Raw genomic sequence first — 22,434 nt, 5'->3', positions numbered from 1 at the left:
ATAAATAGGTATATATATATTATAAGGTGTTAATAGTGAAAAATTTCATTCACAAATTTTTCATGTGATGTAAAAATGTATAGATTTTTAAATTACTTATTTATTGTGTGAAATAACAGATATAAATATAATTCAATAAAATAAATACAACTAAAAATACGTATATATAATAATATATTACAATATAATTTATAATTAACATTTAATATTGGTTATTTTTGTATATAGAACACTATTTAACATCAATTGACTACAGTTAAATTACAAAGTTCATTTTTTAACTGTTTTATTTTGTATGATTGTTTTTAACAAACAGTTGAGCGTTTCAGTAAATATTTCAGAGAAATGTTAAGAGGGACGCTTTATAAGCCCTGTGAGAGGTGAGTGAGTACCCTTGCGTCCTCACCCACTTTAAGCCTTGCCTATAAACCTTAGAAAACTTTAGTTATCTACGCCACACCATTGTTTATTTCTCAGTTAACAATCATATTCGATAATGGTTACTGACGTACATTCATTAATGTGTTAATATTTTACATTCTAGTATTTTTTTGTTTATTCAAATACAATTTCAACGAAAGATTTTTGCACATTTCCAAATATTTGACCTTTTTTAATACAATTTGTCATTGATTTCATTTGTTTACTACTAATTCAAAGAATATATTTTTAATATTTGCCCTTCAGTTTTTATATATATTTTTCAAGTTACAGGTATTGTTAAAAAAATTTATATAAAAGTTAGTATAATATATTGCATAATATAGTATGAAATTAAATAAATTAAATTATTGTAGTAAAATATGAAAATCATTTAAACAAAATATATTTTAATCTAACAGTTAACTAATTTTACAAGTTAGAATAAGTAAAATATTGTTCTATATTTTGATAAAAAAAACTATTGTGTCCTTTAGGAGCTATTTATAGCTGTACGGAAATATTTATTTTTACTCTAAAAAAATGATATTACTATAGTGATGTATTTAAAAATAATTTACTATAAAATATATAAAATTCTTTATTCATTGAATACATGCAATATGCAAAATAAACACAAAAACAAAAAATAATTATTTGAGTTATTGTACCTACTTAATAAGGTGGCATTTTTATTATATCATCATGTACAGAACAACACCTTCGCCTTGAGCAATTTTTTATCAAAACATGTATTATATATTAAGTATATTTAGTGACTAGTTCGTTTTTTATTATTATTATTAGATTATAACCAGGTTTTATGTATGTATTGTTATTGCTTATAAACAAATTATTAACACACAATTCTTAAATTACATTAGATATAAGTTTATTGGTACTTCGGAATAAGAATTAATTGTTAAAGTTTTAGTTATTATTTTACTAAATTTAGAATTGTGTTATAAAATATGAGATCTATTTATATTAATTATATATTTAAACATTATGGCATAATATTTTGTAAAACTAAACATCGTATGTACAAATATTATCATGAATGCTTTTATCATAATGATATGGTAGTTAAAAGATAAAAAATTAAAAATTTTAACGTTCAATTTAAAATACTCTTGTTGGTTATAAAATTATATTCTCTAAAATATTTCATATATTGAGGTTATATATATAATTTTGTCAACAATATTTATCAAACTTATTTGAATGTAAGGGCGGATCTATCATCTATTTATGATAGAGACACTACAGAAGAAATTATATAGTATAGCTGATCATAAACGTTATGTAGGGATATCATGGGTGGATTAGACCTTCCTTAAAATAATTTGATAATATGGTACTAAAACTGTCAACATTTATTTATCTTATCTTTTATTTAATTCTTCTAAATATGCTTTATTTTTAATATTATTTTTTTCACAAAGACACATTTAACCCCAGTGCCGCCTCCCTTTGGATCCGCTTATGTTTTAATGTCTTAATCGTTTACATAATTTAGCTTATTAGACAAAGTACGTTTGACCCGCGTTACTATATTAGTAATAATATCCCAGTGTTTGTTGTTTCGACTTCAGAATTTTTTCTACAATAATTTATGATCCCATTCAATATATATGGACAATAATTTTAGTTATATTTTCAAAAACCATTGATTGGCGTTTGTCAGTCAACACATTTTTATATCACATAAATTATCTTTCCACATCTACAAAAGTAATAGGTGCGTATTTGAAAAATAAATCATTTAATTCGGAGATAAATCTTCGCCGGTTTGAATTAATTTACTTTCGCTATTTAAAAATTTTAATATTTTAGTATGTCGTAGTTTTAATTTTTTTATAATACAATACAATTTTCTTAAGCAGATTTACCCCTTATATTACAATACCTAGTACTTATTTCAAAAATATCAACAAGAATAATAAACAAAAAGACATCGAAATATCGTCGCCTCAGTTCAAGACTGCAATAACACAGAAAAACTTTTATTGAGATATCGACGCCTCAGTTTAAGATATCAATAACTCAAAAATCAGAATTAAGTTATCTACGTGATATTATTTGCAAAATTACGACGATTTCGATTCTATAACGCAATAACTTTTAGTTGCATTATTCATCTCTAGAGGTCGCTTATTTCAATCAAGAACTAGTATGTAGTTTCATAATTTGGGTTATTGCAGTTTTGAACTGTGGTGTCTATATGTACTATAAGATAAAATATGTAATTAAAAACCAAACATAAAATAAAAATAAATGAGTAAATATTGAAATATTTAAAAATATACTCTAAAAAATTTGATTGTTTAAATGGTTGTCATATAAAAATGTTGTGCTAACTTAGCATATCATACAATCAACCAGAATAAATATGCAATTACATATAAATTAACGCTCTGGTGATGACTATATAATGTGTTTATAGGTATAATCGTGTAAATTAAATAAACAGTACATCACTAAATGATTTAATTCGTATTTTAATAGACCCCTAGTTTAAAAACTATTGTAATCGCATTGAGTTATTAAATTATATTTTTAATTACTGTTGTAACAATAATTATTATTCTCTAATGAGTGTAAAACCATTAGAAAATAATGTATTATTTGTTAATTTTAAATACTGTTTCATTTTTATTACTAGCTGAAAAAAATAAATCTTTAATATTCTACTTCTACTTAAATATTATTCATGAAATTTATAATTTACAAAAAAAAAAAATGTTATTTCCAGATATTGGTTTAGCTAACAGTGTTAGGTTATAACATATTAGTATACTCGGATCAGTTGTGAATATTTTTTTAATTAAAATTTCAATGACTAAATATTCTTTATTAAAATGTGTGTAGTGCATTTTATTTTTATACTATAAACACTATATATATATTACTATAAAAAAATATGTCAAATATTTTATATATACGTATTAAGTACAAATATTGTAGTAATTATATTTTTATAGATAAATATTTATACGTTTCATGGTGATTAAAATGATTAAAACAAACATCTCTAATGTAGGTATAGGTATTATGCATACTAATAATAAGTGTCATTATTTTACTGCTCAATATTAAAACTCATCTGTTATAAACAGAAAAACTTTTACCTAGCGTTAAATATTTTTATCACGTAGTGTGATTAAATTTACAATTAAAAATCAATGTTGATTGCAAATAAATTTATAAATAGATTTTTAAAATTTAAATTAATATTCATGTCAGATTGTATTGATTGAACATTCCTAGGAGTCCCAATAGTAATACGAAAAGTAGCAATAATATTGAACACCATGACCCCCCATTGAAAACACGTTGTATTGAATGCCATATCGAATATTGATTGTATAAAATACGATTTGGGTTTGAATAGTAATTGCATTTTTTGTCCATTTATCTATTGTATTTACATATAATTTAATTAGATTATTTATTATGACGTATAAAATATTATGAAAAAAATAAAAATAAAATAAAAAACGAATGAAATGAAGCCAATTCACAACTATTATGTTTACCTTGACCGTATGAATCTTGTTGGTAAAAATTATGTGTTTTACTATTAGAATTCCAAGGGCTTCACAATGTATGTTCATTAGTATGGAAGTGACAATATTGCATTATGTGTATCTACGTGCGTATTTTTTTTAGAAGACAGTAAGCGGAAATCGATATTGTGTCGAATCAATAGTCTTATACTTGTGCGTTGTGTACTTATTATTTAAATAGATATAGTTATAACTAATGTGTGTATTCATTAGGGCGTTTGTGTTAGTTTGGTTTTATTAAATGATGGTTTTATTTATTTTTTCAGCAAACTGATAACGAATGGAAGAACTCACAATGTGATTCTGTAACGAATTCGAAGAAAAGCCACAAAAAAGAAAACTCGCTATTAAAATTTTTGGCATTGGTGTGTATTTTAATAATATTTTAATACTACATTTTTTAACAATATTAAATTTTTTATTTTTGTAGAATGCTCTGGAGTTAAGCGCACCCGCCAGCGATGTTCTTTTACGGAAAACTTACACAACTACTGGAAAAATAGATTCCGAAGATCGAGTTAAATCTCAAGAAAGTATATCTGTTCAATCGGGAACGTGTAAAACCACCGCCAGTATTCAACAACAATCATGGTTTCAGTTATCTGGACACCCAGACTGTTTTGCTCCAGCTGGTCTGGGAACTATTTGGAAAAAGTGTAGTGGTGGTACAGAGCGTGATGTATATGAGGCATTATCCAACGAGCCTAGTCTTCAAGACATTGTGCCTAAGTATTATAGGGAAGTCGAATATAATGGGCAGACCTTTATTGAACTACAAGATTTATTATATGGCTTCAGAGATCCTAATGTTATGGATATAAAAATGGGCACTCGCACATTTTTAGAATCAGAGGTTAAAAACACTTCTGCACGACATGATCTATATCTGAAGGTAAAATCTGATTTTAATATAATGTGTTAAACTTAACTATAATTATTAATTCTTTTTAATTATAGATGGTTGCTGTAGATTCTGAAGCTCCAAATGCTGAAGAACACAAGTTACAAGCAGTCACAAAACTACGCTACATGCAATTCAGAGAAGAACAAAGCTCAACATGTAGCCATGGTTTTAGAATAGAAGCCATGAAGGTAATAATAACCAATCTATTACTATGCATACCTTTATTATTTCTATTGAATAAAATTAACCATCATAATAATATTACAGTTTCGAGGTTCTCCTCCTGTTACTGATTTGAAGACTGTGAAGAGTGATGAAGAAGTTAATAACACTCTGGCTTTGTTCCTGGGTGACCGCCATGACATCAAACAAAGGTTGGTTGCCAGACTGAATGAGATACGGTCGAAATTGGATCGTTCTCATTATTTTAAAACTCATGAGGTAAGTTGAGAATACATCAAAAACTTAATTTTGTTAATCAACAATAAAATAAGAAAATAATCTTGCAGATTGTGGGTAGCAGTATTTTAATTATATATGATGATACCAAAGTTGGTGCTTGGCTGATTGACTTTGCCAAAACTAGACCTGTACCTGAAAATATGGTACTTACTCACAGACAACCATGGGTGCCTGGCAACCACGAAGAAGGTTTCTTATTTGGTCTTGATCATCTCATAGAGGTAGTTTAACTAATTAAAATTTGATAATGAAATAGTTAACTAATTCATATTTTAATATTTTTAGTCGACTGAGAATTTACATACTCCTATCTCAAAAGACTCAGTGGCACCATCAAGCTCTATTAAAGTGGAAAATTGAAAAGTTATGTTAACTTTCTTAAAAAAATTTTCTAGTCAATAATATAATTGCCAACTCCATATCAAAAGACACATGGATTACCCTTGTTGCCTTGTATCTGTGTTTACATTTTTACACGATGACTATTTTTTTTCCTGTTTATATAAAAGTAATTTTAAGTTTTAATATAGATTTTTTCTTTTTATATATATTTATATTTAAATATTATTACAGTCAGTGGTGACTGACGACTGATTTTTATCCAAGCATTTATAATCAGAAAACTCATAATACAAGTATGAGAATAAAATAAACTTAAGCTCTTGATTTACTAATTTTATTAATTGTCCAGTATTAACATTGTATAAACTTTTATTTTTTTTTTTTTTTTTTTGTATTTGTATCATATACAATTATTTATTTGTACATATGTTTGTTTTATTATTATTGTGATACTACCAAGTTTAAAATTGTTACAACTTTTTTTTTTGCCAATAGTTTTTAATAGAAGAATGTCTATATTTTAGATAAATAAAATTATAATATTTTTTCATAGTATTCTTTCACTTAAGATATTTTATAATGATTAAATTAATTGGTGAATACATATCTAATAGATAAAAGTTATCAACCTTTACAGTATTCAGATATTAAATTCTTATTAGCGTTTTTTTAAATAATTATGTCTTAATTTATATATTTTTTTTTTTTTTGAATTATAAAATGTACATCCATTTAGAAACTATTAATTGTTTATATTATACATTTAAGGAACCAAGCAATTAAATTAAATTACAATTTATATATATATATATATATATATATATATATATATATATATAAAAATATATATATATATTAATTAAATTTAAAGAATAAATTTAAAAAAATAATGAAAATGATTATGTACCTTGGAATTCTAACTAAACATATATATTTATATCCATATATATATATTAATACTGTTAAAAGAACGTATAAAATTAAGAATATTATCTCAAAGCATTATTATTTGCTATTTGCTAGCTCTAAATCAGAATAGTGAAATGTTATATCCTTAGTTTACACTGAAATATACAAATGAAACATAAAATATATAAAAATGTATTTATACAATTATGTTGACAGAACATAATCAGAAAATGAAATTGAAAACATATTTTATTTTAAAATTAGAAATAAAATCATTGAAGAATGCTCAAAAGCGCTACCATTTATATATAATAGCAGAATGCAATTTTCAAAAACAAATTTTACTTTTTACTTTATTTTCTAAAGTAAAATGATTGTTGATATACAATTTATTATTTGACTTATTTCATAATTATCTATTATTGATTAGGCATAGAAAACTTAGCGGATAATAAACGAAGGTCAATAAAAAGGCAACTGTGTTAATAAATAATTATTTTACTGGTATTATGCATTATTATTGTACAAATTATTTTATTTTTTTTGTTTGTTATTACTTTTTATATGGTGACACTGGAACTGCTATGAAAAATGGATGTCAAACCAAATATTTCTACCTGACATGGGACATAAACAATACCTAAATAATATATTTTTTTAACTACAATTCGTAATCAAAATTGGAAACAGAAAAATAATTTTTCAAAAGCTGAATAAAAATACTGAATTATTTAATATGTGACTTTATTCCTAAACATTTGGCCATCAAAACTAATATTTTCACTCTACCTTTTGTTTTAAATGAATATGTCAACCACTTCAAACTACGAGACAAGTGTTATGAACCAGTTTCATAACCATAAAAGAAATTATTGTGTCAATAATATAAGATTATAGTCCAGTGGTGTCCAACCCACGGCCCGCGAAGGTATTGAATGTGGCCTGTTACAATTTTTTTAAAATAAAAAAAAAATACGAGTATTTAAAAAAAATTACAATAATTTTTTAGGGCATGAACTTACGAACCCTGCTTATTAGATATTATTTTCAATGATTGCTTTAATATGAAGGATGTTAAAGATTTTGTAAACAAAATATACGACATTGACCGTTGTCTTTTATTAACATTAATATATAATGCCGCCGGGGTGCAGGGATGTATTTTAGGAGGGAGCAATCGCCCCCCCCCCTGAATCCGTATTTAAGAAATCGATTATATGTGAAACACATTTCAAATTTTTTTGTTATGGATTATTTTATTATAAAATCAAATTACACTTGGCTGTGAATACTGAATTAGACTTTTTATCGAGTATATACTTAGTGAAAAATCAAATAAAACACAAGCGTATATTTCAAAACATAGATAAGTGTTAAAAATGAAATACACAAAAGTTTACTCTAAGTCGATCCGGCATTAGATTAAAAAAAAAAAAAATCACAAATATTAAGAATTCACATAATTTTAATATTATCAAACATTTTACTTGAACATTTGAGTCTGAATTAAAAAAAAAAAATTTTAGCCCCCCCCCCTAGAAGTAAGTCTAAATACGCCCCTGACCTATGATCAAGAGCTCCAGGAGAATGTTGTGTGTCCTTGTTATATAGGGACGTATGGCGGGATGGACCTTGGACCGGTCCTTTGAAGATTAGACCTACTTAGGATGTCAATGTCTTTATTGTTAGATTTGTATTGTCCGTGCGGGTATCGAAGGGACCGTTATTTATTTTTTAAAATGATTTTAAATCATATAATATACATTATTATAAAATATTTGCGCAGTATTGAATGATACACATCATTACAATATATATTATAAAATAGTTATCTATACCTCCACCATAATATTCCCTAACCGCACACGATCGGTGTCGTGGTTGGCAATAGTGCTGTACTAGTCACAACTAGAGTACCTACTATATATATATAAAATCACAATTAGTCCTGTTGGTTTGACAATTTTTGAAGATTGACCAATTTCGATCACAACCGGATTATTTCCATTTCGGTTACTCCAGTAAAACCAAATGATTTCGATTTACACCATAATGAATATCATAAAAGCATTATAATTAAGTATAGGTACATATATGCAGGGCCGGCCCGAGCGAAAATAGTGCACTAGGCAAAATCAAATTTTGCCGCCTCTTAAAAAAACTAATTTAGCTCTTATTTTAACTTAGCTCTATTTTTCTAACATTTCTACCTAAAAAAAAATTATAATTTTTTATTTTACGTATAAGATTATGTGTAAAAAGACTTAAAAATGAATTCCATAGTTATTACTCAAAATTCATCACTATTGCGACTATCAGAAATGTGTAGTTATTTATATTTTCGGAATAATTGGAAACGCCTAGCGTAGGGCCGTAATATAAAGTCATATAATAACTTTAGACAATTTTACTATATAGGTACTTTGGTGGTTTTCAAGAATAAATGATTTTCATTAATTTTTCTTATAAAACACTGATAAAACTAAAAAAAAATGTACGAATCTGAATATCATAATATGATAAAATATGAATAGAAATCAAAAAATATTTCTTAAAATACATTGAGAACCATGAACATATAAAATCAGTGTCGTCTTAAGTCCCGAAATTTTAAAGGCCCCAACTCACATAGAGTATATAATTTACTAAATATAAAATTTAAATTTTTTTTTTCTTAAAATGTTTTTAATATTAGTCTTGAAGACTCGAACGAAAAAATATTAAAATTAGCTTTGTATCAAAATACTAAATTATATAATTGGATTAATTTCTAAATTTTAAATTTATTCCTGGTACACACGTACATACATTATTTTGACGTGCGCTGTGTTATCGTTATTTTGATTTATTTTAAAAAGTTAAGAAATACATTGTAAAACATTGTAAATCCATTGTAAAACATTTGCGGAATTTTATCATATAGACATTAATGAAAATAAATTAATTTTAGAATGTATATACTTAGCGTATCTATAGAAACTTAATATATCTGAATTCAGTAATTCTACTACACACAAATGTTTAAAATCAAATAGACTATAAAAAACATTTCAAAACATAATAATATCTTTCCGAATTTTTTTATCAATGATGATTACGAACTGTAGTGGGGAACGTTCATATTCTAAGTTAAATTTAATTAAAAAAGAACTTAGAACGACCATGAGCCAGAAACGGTTAAACACGTTATCTTTAATGAGTATTGAACATGAACTACTATCAAGTTTGGATTATGAAAATGTTATAGAAACCTTTGCAAATGAAAAAGTTAGGAAGAAACCATTAAAGAGTACTGAATATTTGACAAATTTATATCAATACTTATATTGTTTTAATGTTGTATAATGACTATTATTTTAGTTTTTGTTTAATTAATTACATTTATTTTTAACTATGAAATATATTAATATATGAATAATTAATGTCTAGACATTTTAATTAATAGGAAAGTATTTTTGACGTATATACCTATTTTTATATTAAAATAAACAATAAAGTAACAGTGATTTAAACAAAAATTCACTTTTTACTAATATAGTATAATATTTAATAAATAATAATGCATTGTGTGAAAATATATATATATATCATAATTTAGTATTAAAAGGCTCCATAAAAACCTTAAGACGGCTCTGTATAAAATTACAATATAAAGTACGTAAATAACCTATTGACCTTTTGTATTATTAGCTAAAAATATCAGCATATCTACATTTTTACTGAAAAGGCAGTTTCGTTTAGCTGTTATAATATTACTAGTTTTATAGAAAAGTCTCTTATCAGCAGTCGAAGTTCCAAAACTCTTGAATATTTTTGAGAATTTTGATAATCTTATCTCATTTTGCTTCCACCACAGATAGGATCATTATTTTTTATCTATTTGGGTTTCCTCTCCATAAATTGGACTTAAATAGCTTATATATTGGACACAAGAATGATTTACTATTTGATTGCCTAATGGAAATAAAAAAATCAAAAACTACGTTTCTCTTCTGTGTCTCGATTAGGGGTTTCTTGTCTAAATCTAAATCTCTGTTATTAATTCTTTTAAACTACATTTTATTTTATTGACAATGCCAATTTCTGGATCAAACTTTTTGTATCTAGGATCAAAAAATATGCAAAAGTCCAATAATGTTGGTCGAGAATTACCCATCAAGCTTTGGTCATATCTCGTATTAGCTGAGAATTAGTAACAAAATCTGTTTTAATGGCCAATTTCAACGATAGCTTAATTAACTAGATCAAATATAGTTTTTTTTGTAAATTAATATTTAAAAACAATTTTGGCTTTTAAAACTTATAATTTGGTTATGTTGTAAACAATTTTCAAAGATTGCTAAAATTCAAATTTATTTTAATTATAAGTATTATAGAAATATTGAATAGAAAAAAATTACTGCAATAGCCAAATAGACCTGTTAAACTCTCTATATATATAAGACCAACATCAAAAGCCTTTTGAAATGATAAAAAATGTTGTAATTATTTTGACATTTGACCGATTTAACCTTATTGAATTAATACTAAAATATTTGGTCAAGATTATTGTTACAGTATTGGCCGATTTAACTGATATTCCGAATTAAGCTAGTGGTCGGGTCGGTTGAATGGTTAGTAATAAATCGGTCTGATCTAACAGCACTAGTCATGAATATAAAGATGCACCGCTGATTGTATGCATGGGCTATATATAGATAATAAAAATATATTAATATTTTAAGCGGCAAATTTTAATTTCAAAAAATTCAATATAAAACAAGTTATTCTCTAAGCAGCGGTTTCCAAACTGTGCACCACCGTGCCCAACATGCACCATAGGCATTTTCTAAGGGCAACGTGGTTACGGTTCATAACAAATAGTTTAAAATGTATAGAATTTTTTTCTTATTTGTTTGAAATATTTTCTATTGTATATTCGGACATTTTCAATTTAACCTTATAATATTTTTATGTAATAATTATAATAATAATAACAATAATTTTTATTTATTTACTTTTTAATTTTAAAAATTCTTTAATTTATAATTAAGTTAAATTTTAATAAAATTAGTTATCATTGAGTATTTTTTTTTCCTATATTTCATGTTATTTACAGCAGAGCACCGTGGCTAAATTGAGTCCAAAAAAAGGTACTGCAGAAAAAAAAGTTTGGGAACTGCTGCTCTACAGAATACCATGACTGTTAAACAAAACCAAATATTGTATCAATACAAATTATATATTTTCGTTATTCCTACTGAAATATGTAGTAAAATACTAGAAAGTCTAGTAGTATACTTATTTTGTAAAATTACTTTTTCGTGTGAACTGTGTAAGAAATATTCTTATAATATAAAATATAAATGGTAAAAAATCAAATTTTTTTAAACGCAATATTTGCAACAGTAGTTTTCTTATATAAAAAAAAAAAGGAAAATTATTATTAATTGAAAATTTAAATTCTGAGCATGAAATGTCCATCAATAAAGAAGTTATACAGTTCAATAATTTTATAAGTATATATCAACTCTGACTAGTTTTTCACTGCAATATAAATTGTTTGTTAATGGTTGTTTTTTGTTTTTGTTTTACTTTATTAGGTATACGTATAGAAAACAATAAATAATACATTTAAAGACTATAATACCTAATGCACATAACTATAAGAAAAAGGATACACCATGTTTTATATTATTTATATTTAATGTACTACATTGATATTTAGTATGTAGTAGTTATTTTACATTTATAAAATTCAAAAGATTTATGTATACATTTATTTGTTTTTTGGTTATAATGAGCAAAAGAGAGCTTCCTGATAGATTATAATAAAAATTACTTAAATATGGATTAATTGAACAATTTATTATTCAGTTCATACAACTGCCAATACCACAACCAGTGGCGTGCATACGGCGGGGGGGGATCCGGGTTCAAACCCCTCCCAAAGACAAAAAAAAAAGAAAATTGTTTTATTATCGATGACGTGTAATATATTCGTAGATTCATTATTACGCTTTGAACTTAAAATATACAACTATACAAATATTATGATAATTAAATAATTATATTGATAGGTGCTTGAAAAGTTTTGTTAACAATGCTGTTTTTATATTCCAATAGCCAGGGGCGGATTGACAACTATTTTCGGCCCAAGAAATATGAAACAAACCGACCTATGAACCACAAATTAAACTATTTTAATCCTTCCCCCTCCCAAAAAAATGCTTTATTTTGCATCAATTTCAAAATTTGTTTAGTTTCACTCCTAAATTAGTAAAATGTACAATAACTTTACTATAATTATAGCTATTATAGTTTTGAGTAAGTTACATGATTAATCAGTTCCAACTTGAACTTGAAGTTTGATCTTAATGCATCTTTAAATTTATATTTATTTTTTTAATGGTTTTTATTTATTTTACAAAATATAACTTTTTGGGGAATTATATAATAATAAAGAGCGCCCCAAACAAGGACCGATCCATCGGGAAGATTCTCGATTTCCCGATAGGCCAATCCACCCCTGCCAATAGCTATTAATTTACTGTAATATAAAAGTAAACTGTAAATTGGTATAAAAGTTGTATAAAATAATACCTATTTATAGCAGTTATTTATCTTATTTATCTGTGCAACGAAAAAAAAAAGATAACAATTATTTTTGTTAACACCCCCCCCCCCCCCAGAACAAGATTGAATGTACGCCACTAGCCACAACTGCCTAAGGTGTAGAATGTACAAGGCAAATGTGATGTAAGACGTATTAAAAAATTCATAATCGTAGTTGCGGCACTTAGTTATATTTCGTATACTTATTTGAATGTTTTTACACGAATGATTTTTTTTCGATTGTATTTAATTACAAACATTAAACGAAATAATATATATATTTATGTTTTCAATTTTAGCTTTACTTTTTTTAATATGATTTGCGGTTTGTATGTAAAATTAAAGTAATTAAATAATTAAATTATAAATTTATAAGCTATTTCCATTATTCATGAATTTTGTAAGCCTTTTTCTACACTTTCCACGGCTTTCTCGTATTTTTCGGAAGTATTTATTGAATTTAACAATTATTTAATATTTATAATTCTTTTTTTCATATATAGATATTTTATTTACAAGTTTTAATATATTATAAAATAAATAATATGGAATCAACGGTATTAAAATGGGACAATCTTCTAAAACCGGTGTAAAAAGCGTCCCTTACGAAGTTTGTCGGGACAACGGGATGTGATGATCAAAAAAGACACAATCCCATTGTAAACGGGATGTCTGGTCACTCTATGTTATACTTATATGAAACAAATCCGCAAAAACAAAAACGCATTCCTTATTTTAATCGTACAATAATATTTGAATTAGAAATCACATGGAAAATATATAAATAATTTTTTTTTTGTTAGGTTGAAATTACCATTGGTGGGATTTATACTTTTTGATGTTGGCAACAACAAATTTGAAAATTAAACTTATCAATTTATTTTATAATTCTGATTTTGAAAGAAGAGTTCTTAGACGCTCAAAATGAGCGAATCAAGGTGGATATATATATATATATATATATCCACCTTGGAGCGAATAAAACGTAAATTGATAAGAATGTCGTTTACTGTGTTTCATGATTAGACATCCCATATAACAATAACTTCAGTGATGGCAAAACGATGATAACATTGCTATGGCGCCAATGTAGAACCAACCTATGGATTTCAAATGTTTGATCAAATACTCTGTCCTTATTAAATAGTTTCTTCTTATCGATTAGCATTCGTTATTCTGTAGACCAGAAATTCGTAAAATTTTAAGCGATTACTTACAAGGATGAGTGCCGGTGATTTTATGTGCGACAAGCACTTTAAATTATTACTGAGTGAAAACAGAAAGATTAGAAAACAAAACTTGGATGAATTGACAAAGATCGTGAGTGACGAAAAGTTCAAAATTTCCCCAGACTTTATGTTGGCTATTAAAACGTATGTGTATCCGTGCTTGAATGATAGTTCTGAAGCATGCCGGGAATCGGCCATTAACCTAATGAAGGTTTTAGTGTGCTTGAAGTGTGTAGATGACATTGCCCCAATTATTTTTACCGTACACAAGCGTATGGGTAACATAACATTATTAGAAAATTCAGAAGAAATTAGACTGTTGTACATCCAGCTGTTATGGGATATCACCAAAAATAATGGACACTTGATTTTACCATGTTTGGATGATGTGGTTAGTATTTTGGTAAACGGCATTGTGGATCCATGTCCTGCTGTTAAGAAAGAAAGTTGCTTGTGCGTAGTAGAAGTAGTTAATGCTACCAAAACGCATTTTCATATGGTAGCTGAATCGCTTATTGAACCTCTATTAAAAACAACAAATTTTCATCAATCAGCTGTTAGATATACAGCAATCCAGTCTCTAAGTAAAATTTTAATTTTCTTGGTTTTATAAAATGTATATATTCATACTTGTGTATAAATGTATTTATATGTTTCTAGATTATGTCATTATGTACAGTAATGGAAAACAAGTTCCAGAAGTATGTACTGCTATAAGCGAAAGACTTTTTGATCAAAATGTTAATGTCCGTTTAGCTCTATGTCGTGTTGTAACTAATTGGATGTTAAACCTACCTGATAGGTATTCATATTTTGCAAAACTTGTTCCTTTAATTTTGACTGCGTAAGTCTATTCTAGTATTTTATAAATATGTATGTCTGATTTTTATTTTATTTTTCTTTGTAGTCAAGTTGACAACCATCAGCCAAATCGTGAAGAAGCTGAACGCCTCTGGGATGAAATTGGAAATCAATATCTAAATGAAAATGAAGTAAAGTTCAAAGACAAAATGGATTTTTTACCTGATAATTTAGATCATTATCCTCCGAATGGTTGGTATTCTTTATTATGTCATTATTTTGTTTTTCTTTTAATGATTATTATACATATTAATTTATCAACTATAGACATATTTTAATAAATAATATGAATTGTATAAATTGCAGTCAAACGACCAAATTTAGGTTGTCGTACCCTAGTTGCTCAAGAAGTATTAAAGTTACTCCCTGTAATAATTCGTGAACTAGATGATTGGGTAAGCATTGTCAAATTACTTATATGTTATAGAAATCAATCTATTATAAATCTTTCTATTGAACTACAAAAACTATAGAAAGAAGATATAAGTATTAAATCAGGTCAACTATTGTGTGTGGTTGCGTTGAATGCCGAAAATTCTATAATTCAGCATTTAAATCAATTATTAACTGCCATGACTAAATGTTGCAGACAACCAAATCATTCAGCATCAACTCATGTATGTCTTACATCATTTATGAATAAGAATTATTTATAAAGAATGTACTATTTTAGGTTCGTCAGGCTGCAGAAATTATGAGTTACTTCATATCACCAAGTGTTTATTTGAAATTATTGTTACCTGCCATAAGTGATTCTGAACCACATTCAGGTCATATGAACATTTTATCTGGATTATTAAAAAATGTTCAATCTGCTGAATTATCCATACATGTAGAATCTATAATTACTATATTAGTAAAACCAGAAATTTGTGAAATACATGACCCTTTATTCAAAAAATATTTACTTCAAGTAATCGAATACATATTAGTTGCTTGTAAATCAGAATGCCAGAAATTTTCTTATGATATTTTTAAAATCTACATAACTGTTCAAACTACAACTATGGATGAATTTGACAATCATTGTAAGTGTTATTATTAAAATCAATAAATAATGCGGCAATTTAAAATTTATTTTTCTTCAAATTTTTTTATTAACTCTATTTTATATTATTTCATTGACTGAAATATTTTAATTATAGAGTATAATTATATAATTATATGATTGATATTATTTTTATTAATTTATTTACTATTTTTCATTTAGAATTTTCTAAAAAAGTTCCTATATATTTATTTCTATACCCGTCCTTCCATTTTTCTATATTTTCTTTTTAAAATATAATTAAAATGATTAATTTGTTTGGGTATAAATATATTTTTTATTTTTAGTAATTTTTAAAGAATTAATTAATATGTGTGAACCAAAAACTAAGCAACAACTTTTCAAAAAACATGGAGAAAAGTTATTAAATGAACTTAATGATAGTTGTGATTCATGGATGGTGCATTCACCTGGAAGAAAAGTTCTTGATAAAATTGCCACAGATGCTGGTTAGTGCTTATAATTTTCTTACACATACATAATTAAAATTATAAATATTTTTTATTTTTAGAATATGTGATTTTAAATTGTTATGAAATCTATTTGCAAATACTTACAAAATGTTTAAACAACTTTGAAAAAGATCCTAAATTTCTTATGAAAATATTAATTAACATAAATACTTGTGTGAATAAAGATATTTTCATTGATAAACAACTTTGGCAACTTCTTTCTGGTAAAATATATATTTTATTTTTTTAAATAAAATATAGTTGTAAAAATGTTTTCTCTTGAATTATACTATAGGTTTAGTGTTCCCCTTTTTAACATGGCGACCTGGTAAAACTGCAGAAAGTTTAAGAGCTGCTTCGTGTTTTTGTGCACAAAGTATAATCAATAAATTAACATGTTACAATGATATAATTTTACAACAAGTAATTGACATTTTTTTATTACAAATATTATATTTTAAAGTAATATAAATTGTGTTGTAGATTTTTCCATTATTTTTGGCTCTCGCAGATGACAATCACAATAAAACTCGTGAGTGTGCATTAGATTCCTTATATTCTATAGTTAGTGCTGCCAAGAAGTCAAATAATATAGATGGAGATATAATAAACAATATTACTAGAGGTATAGTATTGAATACAAATAATTTAAAGAATTTAAAGATCAAAGATAAAAATAATGAAAATATTTAGTTGCTCTAGCTCGTTTAAATGATAATCCGGGAAATACTCGCTTCAAAGCCATAAACTTGCTCAAAGTTACATACATAAAACCTCTTCCTGAAGATTATTTATTACATTACGAAGCTCACATTACTCAATTGTACAAAACCCTAGTAATATTTTTGGATGATGAGAATATACAAAAATGTATATTAGGTAATGAATAATGTTTAATATTAATGAATGATTTCTGAAAAGTTAACAGATAATAGTTACATACACAATTATTAAAAACATTAATTTATTGATGCAACAAACAGCAGAACAAGTCTTCTAGTTAATTATCTTTACATATTGGTTATTTTTCAATATCAAACTTAATTGATTTAAAATAGTTTTAAGAAGTTACAAACATATACTAACACACACCTTTTAATAATTTCTTTAAAAAAATATAAATTATTTTTCTGAAATTATTATTCAATAATTAATTTAGTTATATTTAAATTTTCTAATTTTGTTTTTTTTTTATTTAGATTTATTAAAAGAACTTTCTTGGATGAAACCTGATATTCTTGCTAAACATGTCAATGTTAATGTTTTTTCACAGAAACATTATGCTCAAAACTTGATGGATTATTTGTCTAATGAATTAAGTCAAATTTTACTGGACACATAAATACAAAAATAATGATATCAACAATTATATGTATTCTTAACAAAGTAAAACCAATAACAAAAGTATCTTTTTAAATTGTATTAAGTTTTAAGTAAAATTATTTAATTAAATACATTTATAAATAAAATATTTTATATACATTTTTTTTTAAAAAATTGAATAGTGAAATGTACCAAAATATGTGTACATAGTAATATGGTATGACTGTGACATACATGGGATTCAAATTTAACAGAAGATCTTTATAAAATATGAGCTAAATATTAGCCAATAACAATTATGGTCATTTGTCAGGGTACTAGAAAATACTAATAAGTCTACAAAAATAATAATTTGGCTATATCTATTAATTGTATCCATTTTATGGTATTTAAAATATTCCATTGAATAATTTATATTATAATTTAATTTAGAGTTTGTATTCTATTTTAAAAATACCTAAAAATTGTATACTGAAAATAACCACAAAAATATTTTTACCAAGTTACTAAACTAGGATTTATTTCAGTTCATAACTTTTATGATTGATTATTGGATAGATTAATAATTCAAAACACTTTTTACATGATAGTTTTCAACTATTTTAATAAAAGAAATTAGTATTACCACATATTAATAAATCCATATCATAAGTGTTAGATAAAAAAAAAAAACTTTATTGTAACTTTAACATCTTTAAAAATGTATAAAAGTATAAATATAATTAATAATAAAACGTTATAAAAAAAACTTTATTGTAACTTTGACATTGTTAAAAATATATAATTCTATATAATTAATAATCATGAACATTATTAACTATTATTAATAACTATTAAGGAAAAAAATGTTTAAAATTTTAAATATCAACAAAAATTAATTTACTCTTCAATTTTCTGTATGGCAATACTTTTTGATTCAACACCAGCTTTTTGAATTATATGCCACTTTAAATTATAAGTACTAACCTTACGTTTCACCAACTCAATGTCATCAAGATTATTGTTCAAATTAACAGTTAATATATCATCATCACCATTTACAAACTCTGATAAACGTGTATGAAATACTTCCCAAAATGATGGTGGCCAACGAACATTTTCATCTTCTTGATATTTCTGATCCAAAAAAGTAAATGAATGAATATTCTTGTTGAATTCTCTATCTTTTTCTAGCATTTTAATTTCATCTAGTATACTAACATTTTTAGGTTCAAGTTTTAATGCTTTTTTAAGCTTATTATTTGCTTCAGAAAAATCTTTCAGTAAGCGTAATGCTTTACCCCAATTAAAAAATAATTTAGTGCTAAACTTGGAAAATCTTTCTGAATATTTCATGGCTTCTATACCCATACGACATACTTTATTAAAAGCACATTGCTTTAAATAGCACAGGCTTAAATTTGTATATAGTTTGTTCAAATATTTCATAATTTCTACTTCTTCATCATCAGAATTGCACCCAATTAAATGTAACAATTCTATGGCCTTCTCATATTTAAAAATAGCTCTTTCTATATTTCTAAGTTTAAATAGCTCATTACCTTCTTTATGTATTTTTTTTACTTGAACCATACTTATATTAAATCTTTCAGGATCACGGCTATCTTTATCATATAATAATGAATTTTCTGGTGATAAATAAGAAACCAGATGGACATCAAATAAAATAGTGGCGTTTGGTGGTATACGAGGTGGACAACCCATTTCCCTGTATGCTAATTCTGGACTAACTATGAATCTTGCATTTTCTCCAATTCTCATAGTTTTTACACCAATTTCTAATCCGGGTAAAAGTTCATAGTTACCCAAAGTAAAACGTTTTGGTCTTTTGCCTTGAAGATAGGTTACATCAAATGGTTCATGAAGGTTTGATATATAAGCAATATAATGTAAAAAGACTATATAGTTTTCAGGTACAACTTGACCAATTCCTATAAATACAAATTAAAAATTAATAACTTATAATAATTAATTTAAAGTCTGAAATTAAAACATCTTTTGTAATACTGTAGAATAATTAATTGACTAAAATAAAATATTGATTTATATTTGCATAAACTTCTCTTAAGTATTAGTTGTACCATAACAAAAATAACTTTAACTGTTAATAAACAACAGGAAGAAATTAAAAATTCAAAAGTAGTACAAATATCACCTACTGGCATATAGTTAATTTAAAAATTTGAAGGTTAGTTATTTTATAAATTATTTACGTAAACGTAAATTACGACTTCTTAATAAGAATATTCTTACTCACCAGGATCCAACAATATCTTTAAAACTGACCGATCACCTGTAAGATCTTCATGATTAGTGGAAGTAAGTATGTTACTGAAAGATTCTAAATTATCACTTTCCTCTCCTAACATATCAAAATTGATAAATTCTTCCAAATCTTTTTTAACATATGGGGAATAATCTTCATTGAAGTTGGGTTCTATATTTTCAACTGTGAAACAATGTCCAGATTGTTTATTCAGTATTTCTTCTGATGCTTTCTTCAATATACTGTCTATTTCACATGACAACTCTTTTTCGTCAGACATGGTATATAGACGTTATTAAATAATGAATTTCACCGTTAACAAATATTATATCAAAATTATCGATTTATGAATTACAAAAATTAATTATGATTTACTAAGCCTAAAATATTGTTGACGAGAAAAAAAATAAATAATTCGTGAATTATTTAAACATACAACCGTTAACAATTAACCTGCTCGATATTATATTGACATAATCACCAACTTCTGAACACGTGGTAGAGCTTGAAAATGTATTCCATGGCGGTATGAAGCACGAACTATATCTATATATCATAAATTTATATATTAGTTTGCAGTATAAAATGTATTAAAAAGAAACAAGATAAGTTATCAATAACCATAGATAACCATAGATGTTTTCACACAAGTTTTGTCTAACCTTAAAATCGACATATGTAGTAATGAAATACGATAACAATAATAACAACGTGTTTCGTTCCAAGTAAAATTAAAAGATTTGAAGGATATAGTCATTTATGGTTATTGTAGACACTTAAAAAAATGGAAGACATTTATGAAGTGTTAAACAAAAAAGCGGCTTTAGATGAGGCAGCACAACAAAGTGTGAGTGTAACCAAAATATTAGAACCAGAAATTGATTTGGGTACACTACTATCTTTTGATTCAAATGATTTTGACACTAAACAGCTCAGGTAAAATATGATTAAAGTATTTTTCTTAAATGTATGTACGTGTCATTTAATATTATATTTTCATAACTAAAAAATATATTAATATTTATATTTTGCTGTTTACAGATTGGACCAAGAGGCTTATTTGAAAAGTGAAACTAGAAACAATGTACAGTTAGTATTAAATAAATTATTTGAATTGCCCATGAAAAATGAAGATGGATATATGTATGTCGATTTACCAGAACCGAGATATAATTTACCTCGTGAAAAACCATTACCAAAACCTAAACCACTTACTAAATGGCAGAAATTTGCCATTGAGAAAGGAATAAAAAAAACTCCTAAACCCAAAGCTACATGGGATGAAATATTACAGGTATTTATTTATGTGCATTATTTTCTTTTTCAATTAAATTTTCTGTGATATTAAAATTTAATTATAAAATTATTGATTTGTATGATATGTATGAGTGTATGATGTCTAACTTACTATTTATTAATCAGTTATTTTACAATGAATATATTAGTATGTATATATTTTTGAATAATTGAACTTGAATATATTTGATTAGTATTTGACATGTTTAACCTTTCAACAACAGTTCATACATTGGTAATTATCAAAATTTTAATTAATTTATTAAATAATCAAAATTTTAAATAAATACTAATTGTTCAATTTTTATGATACTTAAAAAAAACTGGGTAAATAAAATATGTAATATTTTCTTTTATCTATTGAAGTACAATTTATTATAAAAATGAAATTTTTGAGTTTTGCGTGATGAAAGTTTTTTGTATACTTAATACAATTTTACAATCTGTTTTTGTAAAATTTTTATTAATAGCATCGTGATAGTATACAATTTGCTAGCATAAAGCTTCCCAACATCAATATAATGCCTGTATTATTTTTTGGGCCTTTGTCATTTATTGTATTAGATACATTGTATTAATTAGTCTGTCAAATGACTGTCTTTTTAATTTTGTGTTTGTTGATATTGTTGTTTCTTTCAAAATTGATTTATCGTATTACAATGAATATTCATCATATTTAATTTTATAAGACTTTATGTACAAGATCATAGGCGCAAATAGCGTTTGAGATTTGGGGGGCTGAAGCCCTAGGTACTGAAT

The 22,434-nt window shown here is 25.5% G+C and overlaps 4 protein-coding genes across 9 annotated transcripts in view; 3 read left to right on the top strand and 1 right to left on the bottom strand.

Annotated features, from left to right (window-relative positions):
- Positions 1-6,056, top strand: part of LOC112692721 (inositol-trisphosphate 3-kinase homolog) — a 53,017-nt gene extending 46,961 nt beyond the window's left edge. For all 5 annotated transcript variants that reach the window (XM_025567477.1, XM_025567480.1, XM_025567478.1 and 2 more), the window contains 6 exons: positions 4,256-4,354; positions 4,420-4,881; positions 4,947-5,081; positions 5,161-5,334; positions 5,403-5,576; positions 5,641-6,056. In XM_025567477.1, the coding sequence (XP_025423262.1) occupies positions 4,256-4,354; positions 4,420-4,881; positions 4,947-5,081; positions 5,161-5,334; positions 5,403-5,576; positions 5,641-5,715 (1,119 nt within the window). In that variant the 3' untranslated portion in view covers positions 5,716-6,056. The remainder of the gene's footprint in view (positions 1-4,255; positions 4,355-4,419; positions 4,882-4,946; positions 5,082-5,160; positions 5,335-5,402; positions 5,577-5,640) is intronic.
- An 8,139-nt stretch (positions 6,057-14,195) lies between these two features.
- LOC112692698 (dynein assembly factor 5, axonemal) lies at positions 14,196-18,259 on the top strand. The gene is made up of 12 exons (XM_025567441.1): positions 14,196-15,013; positions 15,090-15,273; positions 15,337-15,482; positions 15,597-15,685; positions 15,764-15,907; positions 15,964-16,318; positions 16,626-16,787; positions 16,850-17,014; positions 17,086-17,213; positions 17,274-17,415; positions 17,484-17,669; positions 17,990-18,259. The coding sequence occupies exons 1-12, from the start codon at positions 14,422-14,424 to the stop codon at positions 18,130-18,132; spliced, it is 2,436 nt and encodes an 811-aa protein (XP_025423226.1). The 5' UTR covers positions 14,196-14,421; the 3' UTR covers positions 18,133-18,259.
- A 687-nt stretch (positions 18,260-18,946) lies between these two features.
- Positions 18,947-20,748, bottom strand: LOC112692752 (inactive peptidyl-prolyl cis-trans isomerase FKBP6). Of its 2 annotated transcripts, XM_025567535.1 has the most exons (3): positions 20,371-20,748; positions 19,314-20,044; positions 18,947-19,229 (listed from the first exon to the last, which is right to left on the bottom strand). In XM_025567535.1, exons 1-3 carry the CDS (start codon positions 20,657-20,659, stop codon positions 18,993-18,995), a joined length of 1,257 nt encoding a protein of 418 aa, XP_025423320.1. In that variant the 5' UTR covers positions 20,660-20,748; the 3' UTR covers positions 18,947-18,992. The 2 variants fall into 2 exon arrangements, with proteins under 2 accessions (XP_025423320.1, XP_025423319.1); XM_025567534.1 differs by having other exon boundaries at positions 18,948-20,044.
- A 306-nt stretch (positions 20,749-21,054) lies between these two features.
- The window catches only part of LOC112692753 (ribosome biogenesis regulatory protein homolog), a 3,881-nt gene continuing 2,501 nt past the window's right edge, over positions 21,055-22,434 (top strand). The window contains exons 1-2 of the mRNA XM_025567536.1: positions 21,055-21,315; positions 21,421-21,673. Coding sequence (XP_025423321.1) covers positions 21,164-21,315; positions 21,421-21,673 — 405 coding nt within the window. The 5' untranslated portion in view covers positions 21,055-21,163. The remainder of the gene's footprint in view (positions 21,316-21,420; positions 21,674-22,434) is intronic.

Source organism: Sipha flava, unplaced genomic scaffold (genome assembly GCF_003268045.1).
Source record: "Sipha flava isolate LNK unplaced genomic scaffold, YSA_version1 76_pilon_pilon, whole genome shotgun sequence".
NCBI lineage: Eukaryota > Metazoa > Arthropoda > Insecta > Hemiptera > Aphididae > Sipha > Sipha flava.
Note: the sequence above shows the minus strand (reverse complement) of the source record. Positions and strands in the feature narration are given on the sequence as shown.